The following is a 26,322-nucleotide window of genomic DNA, read 5'->3' on the forward strand; positions in this document are numbered from 1 at the left end:
TTCTACCAATACCCCTTCCATGAAAAGCCTCATCTGATTGCCCCAGAAAGAAGTTGGCCACTATATTGTTGTAGGAACTAGCTGGACCAAATCTAATGTTGGAAAAACTTGAACTAGAACCCAATAAGCATATTAAGCAAGCCTAACAACACTCAAGCCTTTAACAGATTAAAATGCAAAATTATATAATCAAATTCTAATACATTTAGCCCATTATTCCAACGACCATGAACATGAGAACTAACCCTCAGCTCATATAAAGTTATGGGTTTATGTCATTCATCTTGCATTGCATTCAATGATCACAAGTTCAATAGCCTCGAAAGACAAGCAAGACCAAAACTACTCTTCACTGAAATTTTGGAGAAAACGAGAATAGTTCATCAAACAGAGACCTCCAGAAACTTTTACAAAATTCAGTATAGAACTCCTTGGCAAAAGCTTTCAGCAAATCAGCACGACATTCAAAAAGGCTGTCATTCTACATGCTGAAATACAGGCATTCCATCTTTGCATCTAACTTGACATCTTGCTTCAAGATTCACCATATAACATATTGAGCAAAACTAAGTTCAGAGATAGAAAATGAAATGTGAAAAATGGAAAACTCGTAAGAGATGTAAACTTTTACAGAAGGCATCCCTTCTTAAGGATGGAGAGGGAGTACTCAGCAGCATCAATGAGATCTGCAATGTTGTGGAGGGATTGCTCCTCGGATCCAAACAGGAATATGGTGCGAACCTCTGCTTTCTTGGCAAGGCGGGCAGCAGGGGTGAGTGGGAGATCAGGGGAGTTGAGGCTTCTCAGAATTTGACGATACAATGACAACACTTTCCCTTGGTTCCTTGCCAAATCCTCAGCGGTCGCCCATATCACTCCCTTCGCCATTGTTGTACATGCAGCAGCATAAAGTCTCTGGAATCAAGAAGCATAAGCACAATGGGACTGAGAAGAAATACAAGAGGTTGCCTATGTAAAGGGATAACATATCAATTGCAAATTGTTATCTAAAAACAATTCAAAAAAGGTTAGCCTATGGGATTTTAGATAAGCTTTGTCAGCAGGGTTGTAGTATTTTTCGGAACCTCAAACAAAAACACCGAGGAGAATGTAAGACATAATTACATGACAAAGTAATTGAACAAGAAGAGAAGATCATGGGCCACATTAGAAAGAAAACATGGGCAGATTAACTATCCCTATCTCTTTTCATCTTGGAGGCATTTTGCCCCAAAACCATGGTCAAGTTAAATTCTATTATAAGAGAGAAGGGGAGGAAAGGACTTACCTTTGTTGACAGCATGGTTATGGGAAGAGAGTGTTGGCCCAGTAGCAGGGAGAAAAAGAGGAGGGAGGTCGAATTTGAGAGATTGAGAAAGGGGAGAGAGAGACAGAAGTAGGCTAAATGGAGAAACGGCTTCAGGCTGCTAACAATGGCACCAGGTTGGGTCGTGCTGATGCAGCCAAAGCCGGAACCTGCCCATGTGGCCTGAACTGATCTTGCTGACCCAAATGACCACAAAGTAGAGATTTTTTTTAATAGAAAATCATTTCTTTTTGTTTTTGAAATAATATTAAACCATTCATCTTCCACTTCCGCAAAACATTATATTTATGCACTTGCAGTTACTACCAAAAACATCATACGTAGGCATTAACTATTATTATGTACACGTCCATTACCAATACATGCACATCAATGATTATAGTATGCATTTAGAAGCTAAATATGTACATTTATCTTAAGAATATATACGGGTATATATAATGATCTAATAGAATCCAGAAAGAAAGTTTTTGTAAGAAAAAAAAAAGTTGCCCATTGTTAACCAGAGCTAAAGCAGTTCCTTTTCTAGCACTATCCCTACAAAGAAAGACTAAAATTTATAGCGCCCTAAACAAATAGCTGAACGCATTATATTTTCACTTATCAACCATGTGAGCAAGTTTAAATAATTATGCCTGATTCGAACTTGCTTCTATCTAAGAATTAGATCCTAAACCAAAGCATCAACAATTTAGGTTGGATAGAGTGAAATCACTTTTTTGTTCCATCGAATTTAATCCATTTCAGCATAATCAAATGAGGTGACCATACTGACAGACACGAAGGTGCAGCCCAACTCAACAAGATCAAACCCCCAACCCAATTAACTGTAATCTAAATCTTAACTTGAGATCTATAACAAAGATATGCAAAATTTCTTCGAAAATAATTTTATGATGCATTGTCATGTCAGGAAATGTTACGATAAGATATGACAATTTTTATTTTTTATCTCTAAGCAATCATATGCACGTGTCGATTTTAAAATTATTGATATTGCCAACTTCTTGAATCTCCAACTGCCACCTCATGGCTATTGATTTTCTTGTCTTTAATAGACAGACTCATCTTACTTCAAATCATGCTACTTGCAGAGGAGAGAGTCAAAAGCCAAATATTTCTGATCAACTTACAAAACAAAAGATTCCAGCTACTCATGTTTCCTCTCAATTGCATCTCACATGTCCAACTCTTTTAAAAAACTGTAGAGTTTTGTAAAAATATTTGATTAGAGATTGATAAATAACTAAACATCTAATTAGGAGCATAAATATAATTTTCTCTAACATATTCCAAACTTTTGCAGACCTAGAGGCTTTATGTAGAACTAGTTAATCAGGAATGGTAAATAGTACGAAATTGGGAGATCCCATCACACTCTTACCTGTGAATGTGAGTTTAGGGTTTAGCGTTTAAGTTTTATATCGAGAACTACAAAACAATCAAACCTTAGCCATTTTGATTAAGTAATAGATGACCATGTAGGATTTATAAGATTACAAAGTCCAGTTGTTTATTGCCTATGGCCATGTCAGATTTATATGAAACACTCCGAAGAGCCTGCCAAATTTTGCTAATCATTCTTCTCAACACAAACCCTGTACCCAAACCCACGATGATGAGGTGGATTTGGGTCAGTTTAGCATACTATGAGCTTCATATGAAGCCTTCTGCCGATTCTTTTCTCCCAGAATACCAAATTATACTAGACTATTTCTAAAACTAGTTCTGAAATTTATGAGCTCTTATTTTCTAATTTTTGTTTAATCTAAAAATCTCTCTTGTAATATTGGATGATTTGATATTTGATTAGTTCTTCCATCATGTATTATTGATGTTGGATTTGACCTCAATTGACCTCTTGAATGAGGCTTGGGCTTTGACTAATTATAAGCATGTTCTGATAGGTCATGTGAAGGAGTGACTAGGAGTGATTAGGTATCTGGCAACATAGGTCTTATCATAGTTGAAGATCACAAATCAACTGGAACCTAGCATGACACTTTATAAATTCATGTCAAATTCTTAGCTTGAGACAACTTAAAACAAAAGGTGTAGTCCTTCGAGATTCCTCAAACTTAAAATTTTTGATAAAAAGCAAATGAATCTTAAAAATATATATATCTATATATCTAAGTAGGCCTTCACAGAAAACCCCTGCACTTATATCGGATGCATGTCCTCATAATTAGACTCCACCCATGTTAGCTCCATGAGCTCGCACATCTTATAGCATTCCCGACACCAACAACACCAAAAACACAATATATTGAGAACTCAGTTTCAGAGTCACGTGAATGGGTATCATAACCTTCTCTAAAATCCACAATAAAAGTGCATTTCAAAAGTAAACTGATAGGAAACTTCCTACTTAATGCAAACTGGAGTACGATTCGCTTACTCCACAGCAATAGCAGTCTCTGTCTGTCCTTTTCGTATTAGTTTTGCCCTTAGAACTTGTCCACTATGTTCCTTCAGAGAGAATTCTTAGTACAGAGTAGTCTTTGCTACAAAAAAAAATTTCTTGGTCAAATACCTAAAAGTAAGCAAACAAGCTAAACCTCAGGATCTAGCCAATTTTCTAGCAGAACAAAAGAAGAAGCCAAATCAATCACTCAAAGCACAGTTTAAACAATGGAACTTTACGGTGCTAAATCAGTTCCTACCCACTGAAATCCGCCTTCAGAATAATCCTTCCAAACAAAGGAATCACGAGAACAGACAACCACCAGCCCAACCCACAAAAACCCTAGCTTTGCCCCGGAAAAACCCCCAGGATCGAATCTTACCGGGGCTTTAAACCTCAAAAGCCCCGCAAGAACCGAAACAGAAAAGACAACACGAGAAGCTCATCCGATTCCGCAGCGCGAGATAGGGTTCCACACCCTCCTCGCTTGAGGTATTCCGAGGGCCAGATAACTGGGTTTCGCGAGCCGCGGAATCTCATTCAACGAAACCGAATGAGAAAGAAGAGAGCGAGACGTACCTTTTAGAGAGAGAGGGGTATGGCGAGTCAGACGAAGAAGGCGAGGCGTTTGACCCTTTTTTGGCACGCTTGCGATGATGATGACAAGGAGAGGCGTATATATAGTGGCACGAACTAACATGTGTGCGTGCGGCCCTCTTTGGGCCGTTGGATGTTTCGACAGAGGGAAGGTTCCAAGGAGATCTGCGAGAAGGTATCCGGAGGATGGGGAAATATTTTGGGCCTTGTTTTCCCACGGAGCCCTGTTTGGGTGCGGAAAATTACACCGAGGGCCTTGTCTTTCTTGCGGCAGGGAAAGCTGAGTTTGGAGAAGGACCTTTTAATTTCCCGTAAGATCGTATTTTCTAGAGTTTTTTTTTATATAAATATCCTTCCAAATATCAAATTTTACATGAATATCCTTCCAAATTAAAATTTACATACATACCCTCGTAAGACACTTGTTTTACTATTTTACCCTTTTTATTCCTGTTTTTTCATGTGTCCATGCCATCGAACGTCATTAAAAAATTAACGGTTTCAAATTAAAATGATTAAGATATCCTTAATGGGTAAATGTGAAAAAAAACAAGGTGATCGTGATGGTGAACAAAAAGGTAATTTAAAATTTATTTTATTTAATTAAAATAAATATGGTTTTTATTAACGATGTTAGAAAAACTGTTATATTAAGGGTATTTGTGCAAAAACAGTGATTTATGAGGGTACAGAAATAAATATAAATTTTGAGAAAGTACTCGCGTAAATTTGAATTTTTAGAAGGGAATTAATGCAAAAAACCCCTATTTTCTAAATTATGAGACGAAGTTTTCCATCGATCTAGCTAAAAGCTTTTACATAAGCTCATGAATTTCTCCAATGTACTATTTAGAGGGTGTGTTGATAGCAAAGGCAATATACGGCTCTTCTCGGCAGTTTCTGTATTCCCACCAATATTTTATTTTTCTTCAAAGCCACTATCTCTCTGGGCTCGTTTGGTTCGCGGGAAGCATTTTCCTTCCTAGGAATATGATTCCTGGGAAACAAATTCCTAGGAAGAGGATGCCTAGGAAAGTACTTTTGGTATGTTTGGTTGACCATGGGAAAGTGACAAATTTCCAAGGTGCTTATGTTTGGTTGGCCATCTACTTTCCTAGGAAAGTTATATATAATTCCTATTATGCCCTTAATAAAAATTAAGTTTTTAATGCCTCTTTAATGCTTCTTTAATGCTGAAGGGACTTTTTGGGAAAAAGTAAAAATGGAGTGATTCCCGCCTCATGGGAAAGTAACTTTCCCATGTTTCTCATGGGAAAGACTTTCCCATGAAATGTGGGAATCACATTCCCATGGGAATACTACTTTCCCTTCTCTCTCCTTTGAAAACTCCAACCAAACAAGAGGCATCTCATTACTTTCCCGTTGACCACACTTTCCCCCCTTCTTTTCCCGCGAACCAAACGAGCCCTCTATTTCTTCGAGGTCAGCTTTAATAGTAGTATAAATGAGCGGGTACTTTCAGTAGTACGAGTTTTATTATCAGAAGTACTAGTGGTGCTCTAGTAGCTGTAAGAGGTGTCAAAATTCTTGATACAACCGTTCTAATAACAAGACTGCATGCCTCCGGGGAAGAATTGAATTATATATACTATTCAGATAATGAGGGCTACTCATGTCTATTTGGAAGGAGATTCAATGATAGTTATTAGATGGTTTTTAGATCCACCATCTAATAAAATTAATTTTCATCCTCTTCTATAGTATTGCTGGTGATTGATGCGTACATTGCATTTTATTGCAATTTCTTGTATTTATAAGGAAGTTGATAGTGCAGCTAACTAGGTGGTATTTTATGCAGTGAGCATACCGGAAAAGTTTACCAACAGTATAGCAGCCGTCAGAAAAATTGGCTGTGTAGTTTATTAGTAAGATTCATAGTGATTCTCACCGCTCCCAAATCCTTTATTTCTTGTAGTGTTTGCATGCTGCCACTCATGCTCTTAGACTTCAGGAGTCACTCCAAGACTTCTTACAAGAGCCACTCAGGTAGTTTTAGAGCTTCTTTGTTTCTCCTACGAAAAGAATCACATGACCAGACAACAAACAGGACATGCCAAATTATAAAGCCATTTTTTTTGCGAAATGGTTATATAAAAAATAATGCATATTATTTAAAAGAAAATTGTTGTCAACCATAGTGTAGTAACAATAAGAGCCGAACATCTAATTCCCAAGATACATGATGGTAAAAAGCTGCCTACTTGATTTGATTAGGAAAAAGAGAGAATTTACTCAATTTGTTTAACTTGATTATCTCAAAAAAATAGAAAAAGTAGAAAATTTGACGAAAGTGGGGTTTAGATCCCGTTTTGTTTCATTGACGAGTAAAAAATTGAGATATATAGCCTTTCATTTATGTTAGTGAGGTTCGCGCTTGTACAATTCAGTTAGATTCCTCCTCTAATTCAAACAAAATCAGTTTTTTCAAAATAAACATGGCTACTAGAAATAAACATGAAAAACTAAATCCTACAGGAGGTAGATCTTAGCTCATACATCGACATTGTTTACGGACATTTCACCTCATTCCTTTTGAATTAGGAGGTATATCCGATCAAAGTTTTTCCTAAAAAGAAAATTTTTGATTTGACCAACTCGTTTCAGAATCTAATTTGAGCATGATTGCTGGTTGTACCGCACCATTTAGGGCTAGTGTGATATCATAGATCTTGATTTTTTTTTTTTTTTTAAAAAAGGATGATTTCAATTAGAGTCATATGGCCAAATTATAGCCTCCAAAAATTTGATATATAATTCAGTTTTCTGATGTGGTGGATCTTGCTCTTAGACCCTATTTAACCTTATCCGGAGTGATCAAAATGGTCTATATCGAGTCAGCAAAGAACTTCCTGTTGAAAAATCCTGCGTTAGAACCAGACTTTCAGCAATCCCAGAATGCGGTCCTTTTGATCACCTACATAATTCTTATTAGAGCATTGGTCCAAGATAACTTTGTAAGGGGAAGCTAGAAAATCTTTTTCTTTTTTCGATATGGTGGGAGGTTTGCAATCTTAAGAAGTCGAGAGTAAAAACACAATACTTTATCTTATAAGAAAAGCGTTTCTAAAAACATCAAAATATAAAAGTAAACCGAGCTCAGATAGCAAACCAAATTGTAGGTAAAGATCTATTTTTGATTTAGGAGGATCACCGGGCTTGATGTAGATCATTCTAACCACTACAGAAAAGATTGGACGAAGTCCAGGAGTAACATTAGCCATATCAGGAAGCTGAATTGCGTACCGAATTTTTGGATACCCTAACTTACTCATAGGACGCCCGATTTATATACCCTTTTTTTTTAAAATCAGTTAACTTTTCGAGCTCTACGATGTAGAGCTCTCCTAAGTATTGCTTACTAAGAGACTAGAGGGCCTTGAAATAGATCGATTAATGCAAAAGATTCTCTTTTGAGAAAGACTTTGACTGGGTATCTCTTCCAATTTAAAAAGAATTAGGCCAAACAGCTAAAGACCAAGTTAATGTAGAAGTTAAGATTTACTTTCTACAGAATTTTAACCTTTTCATGATTATTTCTATGAGTCATATCCATTTTTTTGAAAGTTTTATTATGTTTAATGAGATAAGGAATCTGATCCAAATTATGCACGAATCTCACTAATATAAATATAAATAGAGGTTATATAAGTCAATTTGCTTTTCATTAATGAATGACAAAGAGACCTAAACTATACTTTCACTATTTTTTCTATTTTTTTGATTACTTAAGAGATTTAAGTTGAGCGGGTTGAATAAATTACTTTCCTTTCCACCATCAGATCAACTTTGATACCTCAAGCAGCCATTTGATCAGCAGGCATATTAGCCTCTCTATAGAAGTGTTTTGCCATAAATAACAGTCGAGAGAATTTAGTCTTAGGTTTTGTTTGGCAGAGCTTTTAGTGGGAAAAAAGTACTTTCTGATCTTCCAAAAGTACTTTTGGATGGAATAGGGGTGTTTGGTTAAAAAAATCGGAAAGCTGTGTTAGCTTTGCTAGAAAGCTGAAAAAGTCTACTTGGAAGCTTCGAAAAAGTACTTTTAGAACGCATCGGAAAGTTGTTTGGGATTTATATTTTTTTTTGATCAAAATACCCATAATAAAACCATATAATTATAGAAAGTATTCCTTTATATCATAATGCACGAAGAAAAAATATTATATTAATAAAGTATTAATATATAATGATAATAATTATAATATTTTATATAAATATATTGTATGATACTATAAATATAATATTATATTACATTATATCATAATACATTGATATGTTATGTTGTATAATATCAAATTATTTTATATTATTATGCTATAGTATAAAATATTATATTAACTATATTAGAATAATATTATATTACATCACAATAATATTATACTATATCATATATTTATGTATTAATACATATTATATTTTATTTGCACTGTTATATAATACTATGCAATGTTCTTTATGGTCATTTTGTCATACCAAAAGTACTTTCTCAGTTTGTTTGCTAAACACATATTAAAGTTCTATAATACTTTAGAAATGTAGTTACCAAACAATATATAGCTTTTTATAAAAGTTCTACTTCAAAAAGTTCTACTTATGAAAGCTCCACTGTCAATAACTCTGCCAAACAGAAACTTAGCGATATCTTTCAGCAAAGGATGGTCCGTTAGTCCGCCCTACTCTTGTTAATCCATCTTATAACTACGGCCGAGTCCCCCTCAAGCCATACTTTTATGCACTTTAAAGGAATCATTGTCACCACTAATCCCTCACATGTATCGTGAAGCTCTCGAACGTAAAACATGGCAGCCCCCTACCATAACTTGCCCTAAACTATTGCGAATGACATAACCAGCTGCTGTATACCCTTATCCACTGAAGCATTGAAATTCACCTTCACCACATCATGTGGTGGGGGTACTCAGTAGACCAGGGTTGGGGAAGATGTTGAAGATCCCATAGAGCTACTGGTACCCCAGTGCCACGATGTTGAAGCAGCAAAAAATTCTGTTGCAAGCGTAAGATCTTGGTCATGTAGGTGGATTGCTTTGCATGATAGATTTTGAAAGAGCCTCTGATTTCTTAAAGACCAAAATAGCTGCCTAGCATAAGCAATTTAGATCTATCTAACTTCGAGATTTCCATGTCAGAAATGCAATCAAGTAAAGATTGTAGAGATAGGAAAATTAGGTATCTATATTTCGTGGATAAATGCTTCCAAGTATCCATAGCAAACAGGCAGCTAATCAAAACATGCTCAATATCCTCAATTTTATCATGGCAAATATCAAAAGTGACCAGAACTAAATTAATCAAATTTCTTGGAGCAACTGGAAACTTACATGGAAGCCGATACCACATGATCTTCCACTGGAATAGCTTAACTCCAGGAGTAGCACTTAACTTCCATAAGCAAGAGAATTTTAAATCATTGGAGCCTGATCTATTATGCTCATGGAGTTGTAAATATCATGAGCCTGTAATTTAGAACTCCCAGTTCTGCTCCACACCAGTGCGTCTTCAGAAGCATGTCTTGGAATTGGAAGAGACAAAACTCTGTGTACCAACTCCACAGATAGAAACTCAAGCAGAAGGTTGACTTCCCATTTTCCAGAACTATCAATAAGATTTGATACAGTTAAATTATCAGCATGGTGGACATATTGAGAAATGCAGGCCGTTGTTTAAAGGGTAGACAAGTAATCCAAGGATTCTCTTGTACTCTGATTGCCTGCCCATCACCAATTTGCCACTGAAAGCTGCAAAACCATTAGAACTTGGTAAAATAATTTGTGATGCAGGGCTAAAATATAGACAAAAGCTAAGGTGATCGCAAATCACCTATCACAGCATTGTAGAACTTCTAATAAACCACTGTATAAATAGAAGACGTCAGCTGATGGCTACATTTCCAGGTTATTTGCAGCAGTACAAGTGATGAAAACTTACATATACTACAAACTCCATTCATCTCCACAAGTTAAAAATAAACCTTGAATTAGCAGTAAATGTTAAACTTGGATATTTTCTTGCATCATACCTGTGACTGATACAGTAGATAACATACAAGAAATGAGAAAAATAATCCTATTTAGCCTACCAAATCCACAACCATACTTCACTAAAAAGGCAAAACTATTTCCCTCCCCTTCTTTTCCCAGATCACAGAAGTAAATGATGTTCAGCAGGAAAAAAAAAACTTTATTTGTATCGTATTAGCTGTGATGCACTTGCTCGTTTATCTTCAATTCTAAAAAATGCAAGCCCCTTAGCAAGCTTAAGGTTCAAACCAGAATTCATATGCAGTTTCTTCCAGTAAATCATCTAAGAGGGTATATTCAATCTCAATCCAAATGTCTTCAGTTTCAAACCGGAGGTTTATCCAAGTTCCAGAATCCAAGTTTTTCCGCACTATCTGATCTACTGTGCTCGGAAACTGCATGCAGAGATGCCAATCAATGCCTTTGCTCACTTCTTGAATAAAGTCCCCATCTACTGGGACTGGCCGAACATTAGGCTTGATAAAAGATACCCATGGGTTGAATCTGAAAAATCTCTCCTGCATCTCCATGAGAACTTCGTTAATGCAATCAAAGAGAAGCTTTGGATTGTTTTGTAATTGACCGTATGAGGTTCCCACTTCATCAAACAAAGATGGTTCAAGAAATTGATCATTCAGATTCCATCCCTTCAAAAGTTCATCCATGCTTAAGCCCGAGATTTCCAAAACAGTTTTTATGTATTCAAACCTTGCTTCTTTGTCATCCAAATGAAATCTTTGGTTGACTTCAGAATTAGATGATGTTAGAACCACGGACGAAATATCATGTTCTTCAAAATGTAACTCTTGAGGTTGTATCGGCAACTCAGCTGCAAAGAATATGTATAATTATGTGGCTTAGTGGACAAAAGAGGGAAAAATTTAAATAAATAAAAACATTATTGCTAACTTGGATGCATGGGATCATACTTTGTTCAACCATCATGCTTGCAGGACTGACAGTACCGTCTGAGAAGCAAGGTTCAAGAACAGATACGGGACTTGGGCGGTCTAGCTTTTCACTGATGCTCTCATAAGAGCTAGGCAAGATAGATACAGATGGGGTCAATTGTTGTGGTTTCTCTAACAAGGAACCCTAAAGAAATGAATGAGGAGGTTAGTTTAGCCCTTTAAAACAACAGAAATCATGATAAAAAAATATTGATAATAACGATTTACACCATATAAAAAGTTACCAACTCACCAGCTCCAGTCCTCTAACATCAAGTCTTTCACCAATAGCAATGGGTTCCGTGCTACATGATTCTGAAAGTTCATCCATATGGTTACACCCTTCCAAGCTGGCATCTGCTACTAGCACAGTTTCCAAGGTTCATGTAAAAGGTTTCACAGAATTTTATCATGAGACAAACAAAGCAAGGAAAAATGCGTTAATGATGGTTCTTGATGCCACTCATAACAAATGAAGAAAGTACCTTTGGGGTTTAAAGCTTCCCCTATGCAATTTTCCTCGTGCGTTTGTGTATCAATGAGTTCTGGATTTGACTCAAGAACTTGGGTTTCATCAACTGGATTGCTAGCATTGCATTCTGTACTTTTGGAATTCTGTCTCGATGGGCTTAAATGGCTGGCAGCATCTTCTTGTTTGAACTGTCGTGACGAGGACAATCTTGTCTGTTTAGGTGACAAGTCAAGATCCTTTTCACTTGCAGGACCATCTCTAGGAGATAACAAATTGTATTCTGGCAGAGAAAGTATCCTTCCTATGGATTTTGAGCCATGTTCGCTTGGCAAATTATTGATTTGATCTCCAGTATGTAGCATCTCAGCAAGATGCTTCTTGGCCTCCTCATAGAAGAAAGATCCAACCCCCCGAAAAGTAACATCACTCTTGACATTAAGTTGGCATTCCTTGGGCCTGATCTTTTTGTCTGTTTTCTTGGAAATGGCTGAGGATTGGGAACCACTATCAGTATTGCAGGAAGTTTTACTTGCCAAACTTGTGACTTCACTCTCCCCAGCAATCTGTTTACCTGTATCACCTGAAGATTTAGATCCAGATGAAATTTTGTGTAGAACACTATCCATGGAGATCAAATGATGCTCCCTTTTGCTTTCACCAATGAGACGTCTCAACTTTCTTTTAATTTCTTTCAGAGAAAAATGAGAAACGACTCTTTGACCATCTTTTTGACATTTCAAGCTATGATGTGATTGTGGGGAAGAGCTTGGACTGATTATGATTGAGGGGTTTTGAATTCTGGCTGGACTGGGCTTCAGAACCACTATCCTATTTAAATCCTGGGAACTCGCATTTCCCTCCGGTGGCCCTGTCCCTGTTGACTGATCCTTGTTTCTAAAGAACTTATGTCTGTTTCGTTTGTGAAAAGGTTTATTACTGGCAGATTCTTCGCATTGAACTGAACTGCCAATCTCTTCTTCTAGCAATTCACTTTCTTCCAAGTTTTGACAAGACTTCAGCTGAAACTTTTTTCCAATTTGAGCATTCTGAATATCTTGAATATGTTTTAACAGAACTGAATTTGGATCCTGAATTAGCTTTAATAACAATTCCTTGTTCGAATTCAGTATCTCTACTGCATTGATGAACTCTTCAGACTGGGCTCCCCTGTTGCCGGTAAGTTGTTCTGCTTCAACAAGCTTCTGATTTAAAATAGCCTCTGCTACTCTACCAAGTGCCTTTTGAAGAATAGATTTCTTCTGTTCAATTTGGGAATCAGGTTCGTCATGATGATAATGCTTCCCCAGATCAACAGCTTTTAAGGAAGGACTTGAATCAATCATTCTTTTACAATCTGCATGCCTTTCTTGGCATCCATCATTGTAACCATAGAATTCTGTGAAAAATGCAGCTAAGTCAAAATTGAGAGATCCTTCCATTGAGTTTATATGACAATCCAAGCTTGCAGGAGCATTCAAATCATGGACATGAAGATATGAGTTTACTTTCTGATTCTTGCTTCTTTTTTTATGTTTTTTCTCAAGATGGACATTATGTCCCAAGTCAGACAGCATCTGTTCGACTTCATCACTCGGAATCTTCTTCGGGGAATGTGCTTTAGACATTTCTTCCTCCATGAGTTCTTTGACACTAGGCATACCCAAATTAACCATTCCTTCTTTTTCTTCGTCAAAATCCTGAAAAGTAACGGATTTAATATATCAATCTCTAGAAGCTTGGGTTCTAGAAGTGCATGGATACTTAGATACTTCATGATGTGAGCAAACTTCTCAAAATTTCATTTTCCTATGCCACAATGACGGCACTTCGCTTATTCGCACTAGGCAGTTGGCACTGCTCGGATCTAGCGAAAGTCTCATGTCAGATGCTCCATTGAGTAAGAGGCATGTTGGAAAAATGTAATATGCAACAATTGCTGCTTTATATTTCTCCAAGTCTCTTAAAAAAATCAAGAGAGAAATGCCATTAAATCAATTAAAGAAAAAAATAAAAGATAGAATATCTCTATTCACCAATCATGTACATAATGATGTCAGACAAATTGGAAGTCTTCATGCTTCAACCTTTTATCCATCCTTCAAATATTAAGTCCTCAAAGAGAAAGTTCATGCTTAATGTAGTAAATACAAATGGTACAGCAAGATAGATCCAATTTTTTTCACATGCACACAATTAAGCCTCTATCAAATGTTCAATAAAATAATATATTTTGTTGGAAGATTCAGTATAGAACTGTTCTAATATATGTACTGTTTTAAATCTATATGTCATCATCTACACAAGCTAGATCTCTCTGTATGTACTAGAACTCTGCAGGTGCAGTTCTAATGGCTGTTCCAAGAGGAAGAAGTATTTGGCAAATGTAGGCGATCATATAAAGGGACAAATTCAAATTGGGATCATAATAACAGAGTCTGTGTTCGAACATACTTATAATTCACCTTACTGTTTCAGGGGATGAGTATATGATGGATGGTTGTACCCAATGAATAAAATCAAATTGATATGGGACAGTATTATTTGGATAAGAAAACAAAAAGCCTTAGCTGTTCCAACCATAATTGCAAAACTCTGCAAGTATTTGATGGACAGCTATTTTTCAATAAAGAGATGACACTTAATCAGGAAAGGGTTTTCAGAAAAGAAATTCCAAATAATGCCTAGCCACGCTCAAAAAAATTCCAAAAACCATGGATTTCCTCTAGGAAGATTCCAGTATGTGAGAAGGAAGCAAGCGCTCCTGTTTCAGTCACCCCCTTACCTTTTTGCGACTCCTCAGAAAGAAAAAAAAAAGAGTTTGCATATTACAGACACTATATATGGTCGCACCTAACTATATAAATAAGTAATTTTTAGTTTTGATGATTTCTTCAAATAAACTTCTGTGAATTTTGTTAATTAATACCCTGAATCTGTAGTCCTCCAAAAATGGCCAATGTGGTCAAGTTTCAATTCAAAATGATATAGATGCTAAGCTTTTCTTCAAAAACAAAGTTCAGAAAAAAGGAAGAGAGCTTAAAGAACTATTGTGTACAGTACCAAGTACCAACTATAAAGAAAGAACTGCAATTCCAATGATGAGCAAATAAACAAGATAATGCTAAGAAATCAAAAATATAATGAATACAATGGGAATGAATTTGCATTGGAGTCTGATGTAAGATGTTAATGTTCCATCAAAAGGAGGCAGTCCTATTAGCTAAACATAGCAATTCCATATGCATCTTAAGATACAAAATTTGAAATGTACTTGCACACCATGATGAATGAAGAATATATATATTCATAAAGAATATGTCAATTTGTTAAAGTTCACAATGGCTAAATTATTTTAACTTCTTTTGTGACAATGAAATTGGTCAAAGATTCATCACAGAGCTAAAACTGTAATTTTTCCCTGGCATCCAGTGAGCAAGCAGAACTGAATCAAAAAATGTCTTTGAATATAAACCAATAAAATTGAAAAAAGAGAAATCTGACTATCAGGAAAGCATCTGGTGGATAAAACTCTCATGTGAAACTATGATCAAGATTAGGCCACTAGAAGAGACAATCCAAGAAGTCATGTCAAATCTATATTTATGAAGCGTTTGACTAGTGAAGGATGAGAGTAAAGAAAAGAAAAGAAAGAAAAGAGGTTGAGTCATTTTTTTGTAGAAATAGAATGCCCAAACTAGTGTTCAGTCAAAACTGCACACTCCTGGATATTTGTAAATGGTAGCCAAGGAGGCAAACTAGGTCTTCTGTATAATTCACTGTAGCGACTCAGCCTGGTGGAAGCTTAAGTCATGTTAAGAAACATGAGAGAAAGGACACATGCAGGTTTACATATCTGAACTCAACCTTACGAAACAAAACCTAAACCTAATTTAACTTGACCTGAAATGTTCCAATTCAACCTCACCATGCCAACCCATCATAACTCAAGTCTACCGGAATATACCTGAGGAAAATCAATTCAGCACAACTTGATTCAGGTAAACCTGATCTGTCCTAATCTGACATGACTTTAGCATCATTACTTCAGAATAACCCCTTGAAGTAGATGGAACTGCTGTTCCATCGCAATGTCATACGTTGCATCATGCATTGTTAGTGGAACTACAATTTGTTGAACTGTAGTTATTGAATTCAAGCTTTACTGCTTTTGACCAAATAGCCCCTCAAGTAGAGAAAAATTAAATTCTCTACATTAATGAAAAGCTAAAAGATATCTAAACCTTGATCTTGATTTTTATGCCAACCTGAATTCCATACTCTGATTATGAGTTTATCAAACTACAATAATGTACCCATTTTCATAATTCAGTGCTCGGTTTTGACTAAAGAAAAGAGCTTCGACTAATGAAAAGAGCATATTAGAGCAGTAGAGCGTGGCACTAAGGTTGATGATTAGAGGAAAAAGGAAAAGAAGAAAGCATAGGAAGAGCAAAGTAAAATATAATTAGGAATTTGATATTAGATCTTAACCATTAAATTAAGGACGTCAATCAGACATAAGTTGTAACAACAGGATTAGCAAGTTTCCTGATTAAATTGAACTAAAAGGTGGACCATCTTTTCTCATCAAATGGTTCCCACTAATCACTCTACTCCTCCTGTGAACCATTGATGAGCCAGCCAAGCTTGTTTTCAAGTTTCTTGATCTTTGGAGATGACAAGGCAAGAGATCTCAGAGACCAAGGATCATCAATGTAAACGAGGGGCGAAGCTAGGGATTAAGCAGGGTATTCTACAATACTAGGTTAAAGCAGTCTTTTCAACTCTAGCATCACTGGGCGAAGTATGGGACAAAGGCTATAGCCCAGGCCTTCCCCTTCCACTACATCTTTATTTCTTTCCCTTCCTACGGTCTCTAATCTCGTTCGCCTTTGTGTTTCTTGGAGAGAGGTAGGTGGAGGGAGGAAGGAGAGAGAGGAACGGGTGAGATGGGGCAGAAATGCAGGAGAGAAGGAGGTGGACGAGTATACCTTTTTTTTTTCCATTTGCAGGAATAGGAGGGGAGGGGAGAGGCAGGTGAGATGGGATAGAAATATAGGAGAGAAGGGCTGAAGGAACAGTCTTTCTGTTTTTTATGGGGATAGGGTGCAGGAGAGGTGAGGGCTAATTAATAAACAAGATCAACCATTTGAATATTTTGAGAATAAGATAATGAGGAGATTTGGATCCAGATAAAGAAGGAAAATATTGTTATCAATTAGCAATTTTTTTTCTTGAATAACAGACTGACATGGACCCCATATGCAATTTTACAAAATAACCCCAAGATCTCTTAACTAATTATATTGGGAAACTGATTTTGACCATTACATCAGGTAACACAGAAGGTACCTACCTGTGGAAATATTTAAACCAAGCCTCTCAATCAAAACGAATGAATGTATGGCTCAGAAAAGAATAGAGTAACCAAAGCAAGATGCACATAATTATTATAGAATGACTAATAGTTCAATTTCAAGGTAGAATAAATAAAATAATTTGCTCGATATCTATGGTAGTGGATCACCAAGAGAAGATACATATGGCTTTTGCAAGATATACAAAATAAAGTATTAAATATTTTTACAATCCAATCATTGACAAGGAAGACATTTACACATTTTCAATTAATTGAAAAATTCACAAAATGAATGCATTTAATGTTGAAATTCTTAATAAAGCGATTAGACTTACATCTTCAATTTCTTGTTTCTCCTCAGAATTGTCAAGTTCACTTCTTGAATATCTGATACCTGCAACACATGAAATTATGAGGATGGTGACAAAAAGATCAGAAGAAGACAAAATAAATTAATCAAAAGTTTTATCACAATAATTCCATAATGGAGAAAAAAAGAGTTATAAGTGGTTTGTCATCAACCAGGTTCGCCGTCTCAGTATCGGATCCTGTACTGGTACCATCCTATTGTAGTATCGGTACGCAATACAGTACAAGAAGGCAAGGCGTATCGAGTGTCAGTATGGCACGAGACTACATACCGGTTCGGTACGGTATACTATGTACGATACGCCTAGTACGGCAAATTTTGGTCATCAGTATTATTAAGTGTGCATGAAAACTACATATTCTTTATTTTTATCCCACTTTTTTTGGTTAAGTTGTTACTGAATTTTATGATAAAAATAACTCTAGTCAATTAAATATAGATAATAAAAGAATTAATAATTGTATGTGACCAAACAATGATTTTTATGTTAGAAGAAGAAACATTACGTAAAGCATTTTAGAGTAAGCAATAACCCATATGTATACCTAGATAGACAATAACCTACAAGCTTGGGTAGTCTACATTAGGATAGATGCCAGTTTTGTGGCTTCCGCAATTACATTGATATAAAAGTGAGATATTTCAACATGTCAATATCTCAAGTATAGTATTGTAAATTTATTCAAGAAAAGCAATAATCTTTCGAGTAAAATGCACTGAAGTTAGGGTTTTAATGAGCAATATGCTTTCCTATCCACTACTTAATATGGAAAATATAAATGCCTTGAAAACCAACTATCATTGCATTTTCATCTTATAATAGAATAATAACTTCCTAATGCTATTTGAATCAAATTTTAAAGAAATTATGATTTCATTTAACCAATCAGGTTGTGATGTGTGAAGAAGTTTCTTTAGGTTCCAAGCCAAGGTCAAGCCACATAATGTCTAAGAACATAACTGGAGATATATCTGAAGCGATTTAGAGTTAGCAAACTGCCTGGGGAAAGTCTTGGTAGTTGACTATAATTTTCGTGCATAAAAGTTTGAAATACATAGAAACATTCTATCTCTTCCTCGCAGACTGTTATCATATAGAGCATTTTCTTAGTACCAAAACATTATTACGTCAATACCATCTAGATGTGTGCAAGTTGATAAGCTAGCAAAATTTTAGGGCAAACTCACAAACTAGACCTTCCTTATTTCTTTCTTTCTTCCATTCTTAGCATTTTAAATATCATTATCAACTTTTAATTGAAAAATGCTAAATTTTAATTTAATTTATTAGTTTTATAGGTAACAAGAATTTGAACCGGCTAACATAACATTTCCGAACCCTTTCTTAGTCTATTGCAGTTTATAGGAGGTTGAAAACAATGTGTTCACCTCTAGCAACATCTATGCGACAACTGTAGAATTGACCATAAGTATTATTCAATGGTTGCTCGTTCCAAAAATTCTGATATCTAAGGGGCATTGTTTGCACCAGTGTCTACTGTGCCAATACCGGGCCCCGGACCGGTTGCCCGACGGCACGGGTCAGTACGGGCCTGCATTGTGCTGTACCGTGCTGGGCCTATGCCGTATCGTGTCGGACCTGTATCGACATAAAAGAAGAGGTGGGGGAGAGGAAGAATGGGAGAGAGGACAAGAGAGAGAGAAGGGGGAGGCCGGTGGAGAGCCAGCAGAGGGCCGGAGAGCCGCCGCGCGGAGGAGGCAAACCCCTTTATCCACGGCTCTCCGGCCTCCGCCTCCTCCGCGCGGCGACTCTCCAGCCTCCACCTTCTTCTCTTTTCCTTCCTCTCCCTCTCCCTCCCTCCCCCGCTCTCTCTCTTTTTCTCTTTTTCCTTCTTCTCCCCCTCCGTCGCTGGTCTTGTTTTCTTTGCCATAATTGTTCCGATCCGCCGCCGGTACGGCTAGGGACGCCCCGAACCGGGTGGTTCGGGACGGTTTGGGACGGTTCTGTCCACCATGGTTTGCACCTTTGGAGTTTTGCAAGAAAAAACACTTCATTTTTCATTTATGCATATATGAATCCCTTGAAGGAAAACAATCTCCATTTTGGACTCTATAGACTATAATAACTTGCCTTTTGACTATTATAAGAACATTTTTACATGTCTATCAACTTGCATTATATGTGCCAATATTTTTTGTACTGACCTGACCATCTGGTACTGAGTGTATGTACCAAACCAATAAGGTACCAGTATAGTACAACGACTCAAAACAGTATTGCACTAACACATGGTACAAATGTTTTCCCACCTTCAATAGCACACAGAGTATCAGTACAGTGGTGTACCTACCAAGCCAACTTGGACTAGTACGCTATTGGTACAAAGTCCAATATTGAGATTGAAAACCTTGATGTATATATCCATTACCAACATGAAAAGACATTTGAGTGCAAAGGCATAATGGTCGAGTAAAGTCCAAAATGGACCATTTTTTTGCCAAAACAACTAAAAATGATCTCTTTCTGCAAAATATGTGAAAAGTGATTTTTTTTTCTTTGAAGTCCCCTTGCAGCTTCAGCCCCTCTAAAATTACAGATCTTCTAGAATTCACAAGAGCATCATCAAGCTAACAGTAAATATCAAGAGGCAGCATGTATGGCTAACCATACAATGCTGATCTCCTGGAAGCAGCACCTCTATAGTAAAGAAACTTTTCTCAGAAAGAGATAGTTGTTCATTCTTGGATTTGATATCCTATTGTTTCTCAGTTAGTCAGCTTGGTAAGATCGAGCATCAAGTTTGGACTAAAACTAATAGTTCATGGGTTTGAACAAAGTTGCCTAATTTTTTCAATTGATGGTGGTGCTACTTTTATAAATGCAAAGGGAAAGAAAAAGGAAGATGTAACTAATAAAATATTTCATTGTTCATCACGATCCAACTTCTTGCTGAAGCAATAGGTTATTGTTCTAAAAAGGTGATCTATGTAGCTGAATATGTGGTTACACATGCATCTGCAGCCACTTGGCCACCTCTCACCAGGATCCAAAGGTGTTTTGGTACAGATGGCTGTGCAGTGGGTGTTCAAAAGATTGAAATAAGCTTAGGCACTCGCAGATGCAGCCCAGTCCAGGTCAAGCAAGGTAGTGTGTCAGCCATGCAGATCAAGTAGCGATATGTGCATGCTAGGCATGAGGTACAAATAAAGTCCATTGCTTTGCTTACTTTGAGGGTTCTGGGCAAACAAACCTTAAATGCTGCATTGTGGGGCTAGGGTAGACAAACAATAGTAGGTTGTCTTGAATGGCAGACAGCAGGAGCAGGCAGAAGCGAGAGGCAGTGGGGGATGGAAAACGACTGAGACTATGATAGACTTCAATCCAGGAATTTATTTTCCTACTCTCCTCACCTCTTCCTCTACCTCCCTTGACATCCCCCTTCTCTTTAGTTTTCTTATTTTTCTGAAGTTTAATCATTTCTTCTTATGTTTCTTCTCCTTATCTATTTTTAATAATTTCATTTATTTATTTGATATTTTTAAAATGAAATCCACCTAAGTACCCAGTTCGGTAGCCACATACCACCTTTTAATACCTTGCAGAGGATGAACCTCTAGAATTATAATTACTCCAAGAAAACTTATTATAAGGGTATCTCCATGTTATAAACTTATTATAAGGGTATGTCCATGTTATAAACTTATTATAAGGGTATCTCCATATTATAAACACAGAAAACATACATAAGAAGATAGAGATAAGAATACTCCCCTTCTAATAGGATTTATGCTTCAAACCTACCAGTGCAAAATAGATGACAAGCATTTCAAATTAAGGATCCTAACAATTGATGACATATAAAATCTAAACTACCTACAAAATACATCACCAAGTGGTCCAAAAAGAGATAGTTACAGCAGCTCAGCACAATGTTTTTATATAAGATATGCCTTCAAAGCATCCAAACTAGTCAAATTTAGGTTCACACATGTTCTAAGATGTGTGTATCATAAAATTAATAGTGTGGATCCAAAGTCCATCACCTTCTAGTTTACCATAATAGCACTAAAGGCACCCTCCATTTTGTGCCCACTTGACGTATAAGTAAATGATCTCCAAAACACTTTTCAATTTCAAGATATTTTCCGACGTTTTAGATCATAATCAACAGAATGGATCCTCATTTTAAAACACCCATCACAGATCATGCACCATTTTGTGCCCACTTGACGTATAAGTAAATGATCTCCAAAACACTTTTCAATTTCAAGATATTTTCCGACGTTTTAGATCATAATCAACAGAATGGATCCTCATTTTAAAACACCCATCACAGATCATGCACCATTTTGATTGAAGCCCGAATCCCATCAGAAAGTAGTCTGTCTGTGGTTCTGTAAATATCTGTATATGCAGAGAAAAGATTTGTCTTTCTTATGTCTAATACTCCAGACTTTATTTACATTTTTAATACCACACAAAGGTCAAAACATATATGACTATCTGAATCCATCAAACACCCAGTTGATGATATGCATGACAGTAAAAAACAAGATCCACATGCCAATTACATTGTTCAGGTGACCTAAGCATTAGTTTGGGGCATCAAGAAAAATCAATGTTCCGACAAAGAGTTAATAAGAACCTCACACTTCTTTCCTGTTCAAAATTGCAGCTAAAGTTGCATGTAAGATGGCATCTTTAAGTAATATAACAAATTATAGTTATTATGTTATCTAGGTTAAATAAGCACCAAAGAAAGAAAAAGCACCAATTCCACAATTTTCACATAAGTAGAGTAAATTCAAATAGAATACTGCACTACATGATTAAGATCACCCAGAAAAAACATCTTACCAACACGTCTACCACTCCCATGTTTCCTATTTGAAAGCAACTTCTGACTTGAATGACCCCGGCGGAAATCAAACATGCTAATCAAACCCCACATACAGCCTGCATTGTCCTTTTCAGACCGTGCAGCTCGCTTGTAAGATCTCTTTCCCATAATGGATCAGTGGGCCCTAAGCTCCTGCTTTTGTTGAGAGGTCACTCCAAAAAATATGGAAGCATCAAACAAGATCGGAAGCTGAAAGGAAACATATAATGAGATTTCAACATAGAAAACATTTAGCCAAATATGATATGGAGCCAAATATGGCCCACAAGGTTCAATTTAAAGCTGTTTGACCACACAAACCGACCCACTGGATAAACAAAAGAGGTTAAATTCTGTGCAAGCACACAGTTACTCAGAAAGAATGTCTTCCGAGGGATTCAAACACAAGAGGAATGGTGATCAGAAGACTAACCAACCAACATGCACCAGTATTACATATACACATAATTTTGTTGATCCAGACCATATGGACTAGTGCTTCAACCAGTTCAGTTTGATGTCTGCTCTTGTTTTATTGACATGCCAAAGTGTCACCAAATAGGTTCCAAGATCAGTTCAGGATTATTCCTTTATCAAGTTTTCCAGGAGTTCCATTTTGACTATGAATTTTAAAGAGAATTCGCATCATCATAAACGGTTTCAAAGTCCTTTACGGATACGAAAAAAATATCCTATGATTGTTCTAGTGTCTTTACGGATACGAAAAGAATATCTTATGATTGTTCTAGGGTTAAAGAAACCATTTGCAATTAAACAGAAAGTGGAATGTAAGCTAACAGGGGATAGGAACAAAAAATAATGCCTCAACAAAAGTGATGGCAAATAGGCTTCTGCTTTAGTATCATTTGTCTGTTATACAAATAATAAGCAGACAGATTCACAAAAATATGTGAAATAACTAATGTGATGGATGAAGTGAAGTGATTTGTGAATGTGGGTTGATACTCACAATGCTAAGAGGCTTTAGGTCTATAACAAAGAGATTAGTTAAAGTATCAGAATCCTGGATAATAAAGGGGTTCAGGGGTGCAAATAAGCAGAGCCGAGCTAAGTATCAGGCCGCTCAGTCTGGCTATATATATATATACCTGGGTTGCATAAGCTTGGCTCGAGCTCCAACTAAGCTTGACTTCAGGTCTTCAAGCTCAGCTCATATAAGCTCTGAGCCCAGCTTTTATCGAGAGGAGCTGAGCTTCCCTACAATTTTGCAAGCTAGCTCATGTTTAGGCTCGACTTGTTTATGAGCTGAGCTATCAAAATTGTTTGAGCTCAGCTCATTTATTGATTGAGCAGAACCTAAGCAAGTTCTATCTGAGCTGATCTCAGGCAGTTTGTACACAACTTGGATCATTTGCAGCCTGAAACGGGTTTGAGCACACAAGCAATAGTTGTCTATTGTTAGCAGAGGCACTGTAGCTGTACCATTCAAGGATATCCGAAATAACCAACTTAGAAGGGATTACCAAAGAACTGAAACCTTCATAAGGAAAGCAGCATGGATGAGGGTCAAGGAAGTAAAAAGGGTGACCTAATGCACGAGGTTCCAGCCATTGCAGGTTTTGGGAGTGTCAGATATATGTAGTTTTATCCCTACATGTGAAAAAGCTGGTTCCGTGTTTCAAACCCATGACCTTCAGGTCACTATAAAGCACCCTTACCAATGCGCCAAGGCTAAAGAGGGGTTAGAGATATGAAAATCTAGTTGGTAAAAACCAATATATTAGCGTTCTTTTTTTGTTAAGATGTAATCCTTGATGGGCATAAATGGAGAAGGACCTATAAAGCCGACCCCAAAGATTAGGGATAGATCTTGTTGGTTATGCCTATGGTTTATGATTCTAGATGCTATGAAATGGCTAGAAACATTTTTAGCCAGTTCTTTGTTCTGAATAATATTCAAATCCTTCATCACTGTTTGGCATAATCAGGAACAAGTAGTCCTTCACCTTGACAGTTACAGACCGATGAGGTGCAGAATGTGTTTCCCAAACTATAACCTTTAGCTAATCCATCCTAATTTTGGTTTAACTATCAACAAATTTGATGAGTATACATAATACATATCTCTTTCGATTCATATAAAGTACAGATTACAGTCTTCTTTCACCTGTTTCTCAATAGGTTTTGCCTGTGATTGACAGAATAGTCAAAAGAATTCTACCAATTCTCAGGAAAAAAAGGAAAAAGTAAATATTATTTGCTGAAGCCGATATTATAAAGATTCATTTACAGGATAGCAGGTCATGCACAACATCAATATTGGCCTCAATGCATCTCCTTAATTATTACTCTCTTTGTCATCAGAAATTTACTAATAACTATACAACATCAGGTTCATGTTCTGCAAGACTTCTAGTACCAGCAGTATACAGAAATGATTAAAAATGCTAGTAGACCCATATCCAAATCTATTTAAATAATAAATGAAAAGAGTAAGCCATCGATCTCATTTTCCTCAAGATAATAGAGTAATATAGTATTTTGCAAAACAAGGATGTGAATCTCAACTCCCATATGTTTTAGTGGTATTCTAAGGACCCGAGCAAGAGATTAAAGTACAAGTTTCTTTGATAACCGGCTTTGTTATGCTCTAGTCCTGGCAACTTCCAAGCATGAAAGAACATGATAGTATATTCAGCTATACGATCCACTTTTAGATTATTTAGAACAATATGCGAACAATGAAGAATGAGAAAATTGTATGACAAAATTAACAGTACAATGATTAGAATAGGGGAAAAGAGATAAAAAAAAGGTACCCGAGACTATGAAGGCCATTCAGAATGGCAAGGAAGAACTGTTCCAATAGCAAGTCTGGAAGAGAAGGATAACAAAGAATCAACTTCCAATTTCAAGGCCTTTCTCCCTTCTCAAAGCTAAAGTTATGGAATCCGAGATGATTTTTGTTCTCTGATGGGGAAAGGAATCGAAACTTTTCTTCCACCGTAGACCCAACTCCACATAACTTCCCCCTTCCTTTAATCAAATAAAAGCCAACGCAGCCCAAGCAAAGCTTTCAGTAGGGGCACCCACCTTTCCAAAGCAAAAGCAATGGCCTCAAACCAAACCTCCTCTGCCCATGGTCCCAAAGGTATAGAATCCAAATCCTGATTCCACTCTCCTCTGAATCAAAAATTCCAAATTGGAGCCTTCAACGAAGAGAACCAATGATAACGAAAGCAAGATCTTTTACACTCAAGATAAAATGAAGGCCCCATATATTACTTTTATACATGAAATTCGATTCCAAACAACAGTAGAAGCTCCTCTATTTTTCTTCATTTTTCAGTCCATTTCAAGCCACATATGCCATCAATCACCATTAAAAACTCAGAATTCAGAGAACTACTGCTCTGCTTTCGGATTCCAATATACAATGACCGATTATTGAAGATATAACTCTAGAAGAAAAAAAAGGGAACTAATTACAAGCATCATGGGCATGAAAAACTTCTTAAAGCCATCAGCTTTGAAGCTGTTTTTGACCAAGGAAAAAGATCCAAATAATCTCCTTCATCATCTCCCACCCCTGAACTCAACTGAATCCCAGCTTAAAAACTCTTAGCATTCAAACAACCCATCGGGCTCGCAGAAAATTCCCACTAAACCGAATCTTTCTCCATTTTTTCCTCTGGGCGAGAGGCTAAGAAAGGGAAATTCCCACTAAACCAAAACTTTCTCCATTTTTTCCTCTGGGCGAGAGGCTAAGAAAGGGACAGAGAACCAATGATCTAAGCAATCCACCAAGAGTCAAAAAGGAGCCCAAAAAAGCTCTTCCGCCACCCGTAACGACGCCTTTGTTAGTGACGGCACGCGGCCGCCATAAAGCAAGGATGGTATAGGGGTATTTTGGGAAGAGGAAGAGAGAGGGAGAGGGAAAAAAAAGGACGGCATGAAACCGTTGGAGGCCCCCGGTGCCGCG

The 26,322-nt window shown here is 36.8% G+C and overlaps 2 protein-coding genes across 13 annotated transcripts in view; both read right to left on the minus strand.

The window, feature by feature from the left end:
- Nucleotides 1-325: 325 nt before the first annotated feature.
- On the minus strand, nucleotides 326-9,972 carry LOC103722360 (uncharacterized). 12 transcript variants are annotated; one of them, XM_089923906.1, is made up of 4 exons: nucleotides 4,314-4,389; nucleotides 3,729-3,829; nucleotides 1,289-1,503; nucleotides 326-915 (listed from the first exon to the last, which is right to left on the minus strand). In XM_089923906.1, the coding sequence occupies exons 3-4, from the start codon at nucleotides 1,301-1,303 to the stop codon at nucleotides 628-630; spliced, it is 303 nt and encodes a 100-aa protein (XP_089780032.1). In that variant the 5' UTR covers nucleotides 1,304-1,503; nucleotides 3,729-3,829; nucleotides 4,314-4,389; the 3' UTR covers nucleotides 326-627. The 12 variants fall into 12 exon arrangements, with proteins under 12 accessions (XP_089780032.1, XP_089780031.1, XP_088579538.2 ...); XM_089923905.1 differs by having other exon boundaries at nucleotides 3,729-3,834; nucleotides 4,314-4,384; XM_088723412.2 differs by lacking the exon at nucleotides 4,314-4,389 and adding an exon at nucleotides 3,994-4,307.
- A 346-nt stretch (nucleotides 9,973-10,318) lies between these two features.
- Nucleotides 10,319-26,322, minus strand: part of LOC103722359 (uncharacterized) — a 16,099-nt gene continuing 95 nt past the window's right edge. Inside the window, exons 1-7 of the mRNA XM_017846488.5 lie at nucleotides 25,160-26,322; nucleotides 22,358-22,589; nucleotides 17,504-17,562; nucleotides 11,823-13,506; nucleotides 11,591-11,694; nucleotides 11,317-11,482; nucleotides 10,319-11,216 (exon numbers count right to left, since the gene is read on the minus strand). The exon at nucleotides 25,160-26,322 is cut by the window's right edge and continues 95 nt beyond it. Of these exons, the coding sequence (XP_017701977.4) occupies nucleotides 10,624-11,216; nucleotides 11,317-11,482; nucleotides 11,591-11,694; nucleotides 11,823-13,506; nucleotides 17,504-17,562; nucleotides 22,358-22,508 (2,757 nt within the window). The 5' untranslated portion in view covers nucleotides 22,509-22,589; nucleotides 25,160-26,322 and the 3' untranslated portion in view covers nucleotides 10,319-10,623. The remainder of the gene's footprint in view (nucleotides 11,217-11,316; nucleotides 11,483-11,590; nucleotides 11,695-11,822; nucleotides 13,507-17,503; nucleotides 17,563-22,357; nucleotides 22,590-25,159) is intronic.

This window comes from Phoenix dactylifera, chromosome 6 (assembly GCF_051530095.1).
Source record: "Phoenix dactylifera cultivar Ajwa chromosome 6, Ajwa_hap1_PhDact_Kaust_v1.1, whole genome shotgun sequence".
In the NCBI taxonomy this organism is placed as follows: domain Eukaryota; kingdom Viridiplantae; phylum Streptophyta; class Magnoliopsida; order Arecales; family Arecaceae; genus Phoenix; species Phoenix dactylifera.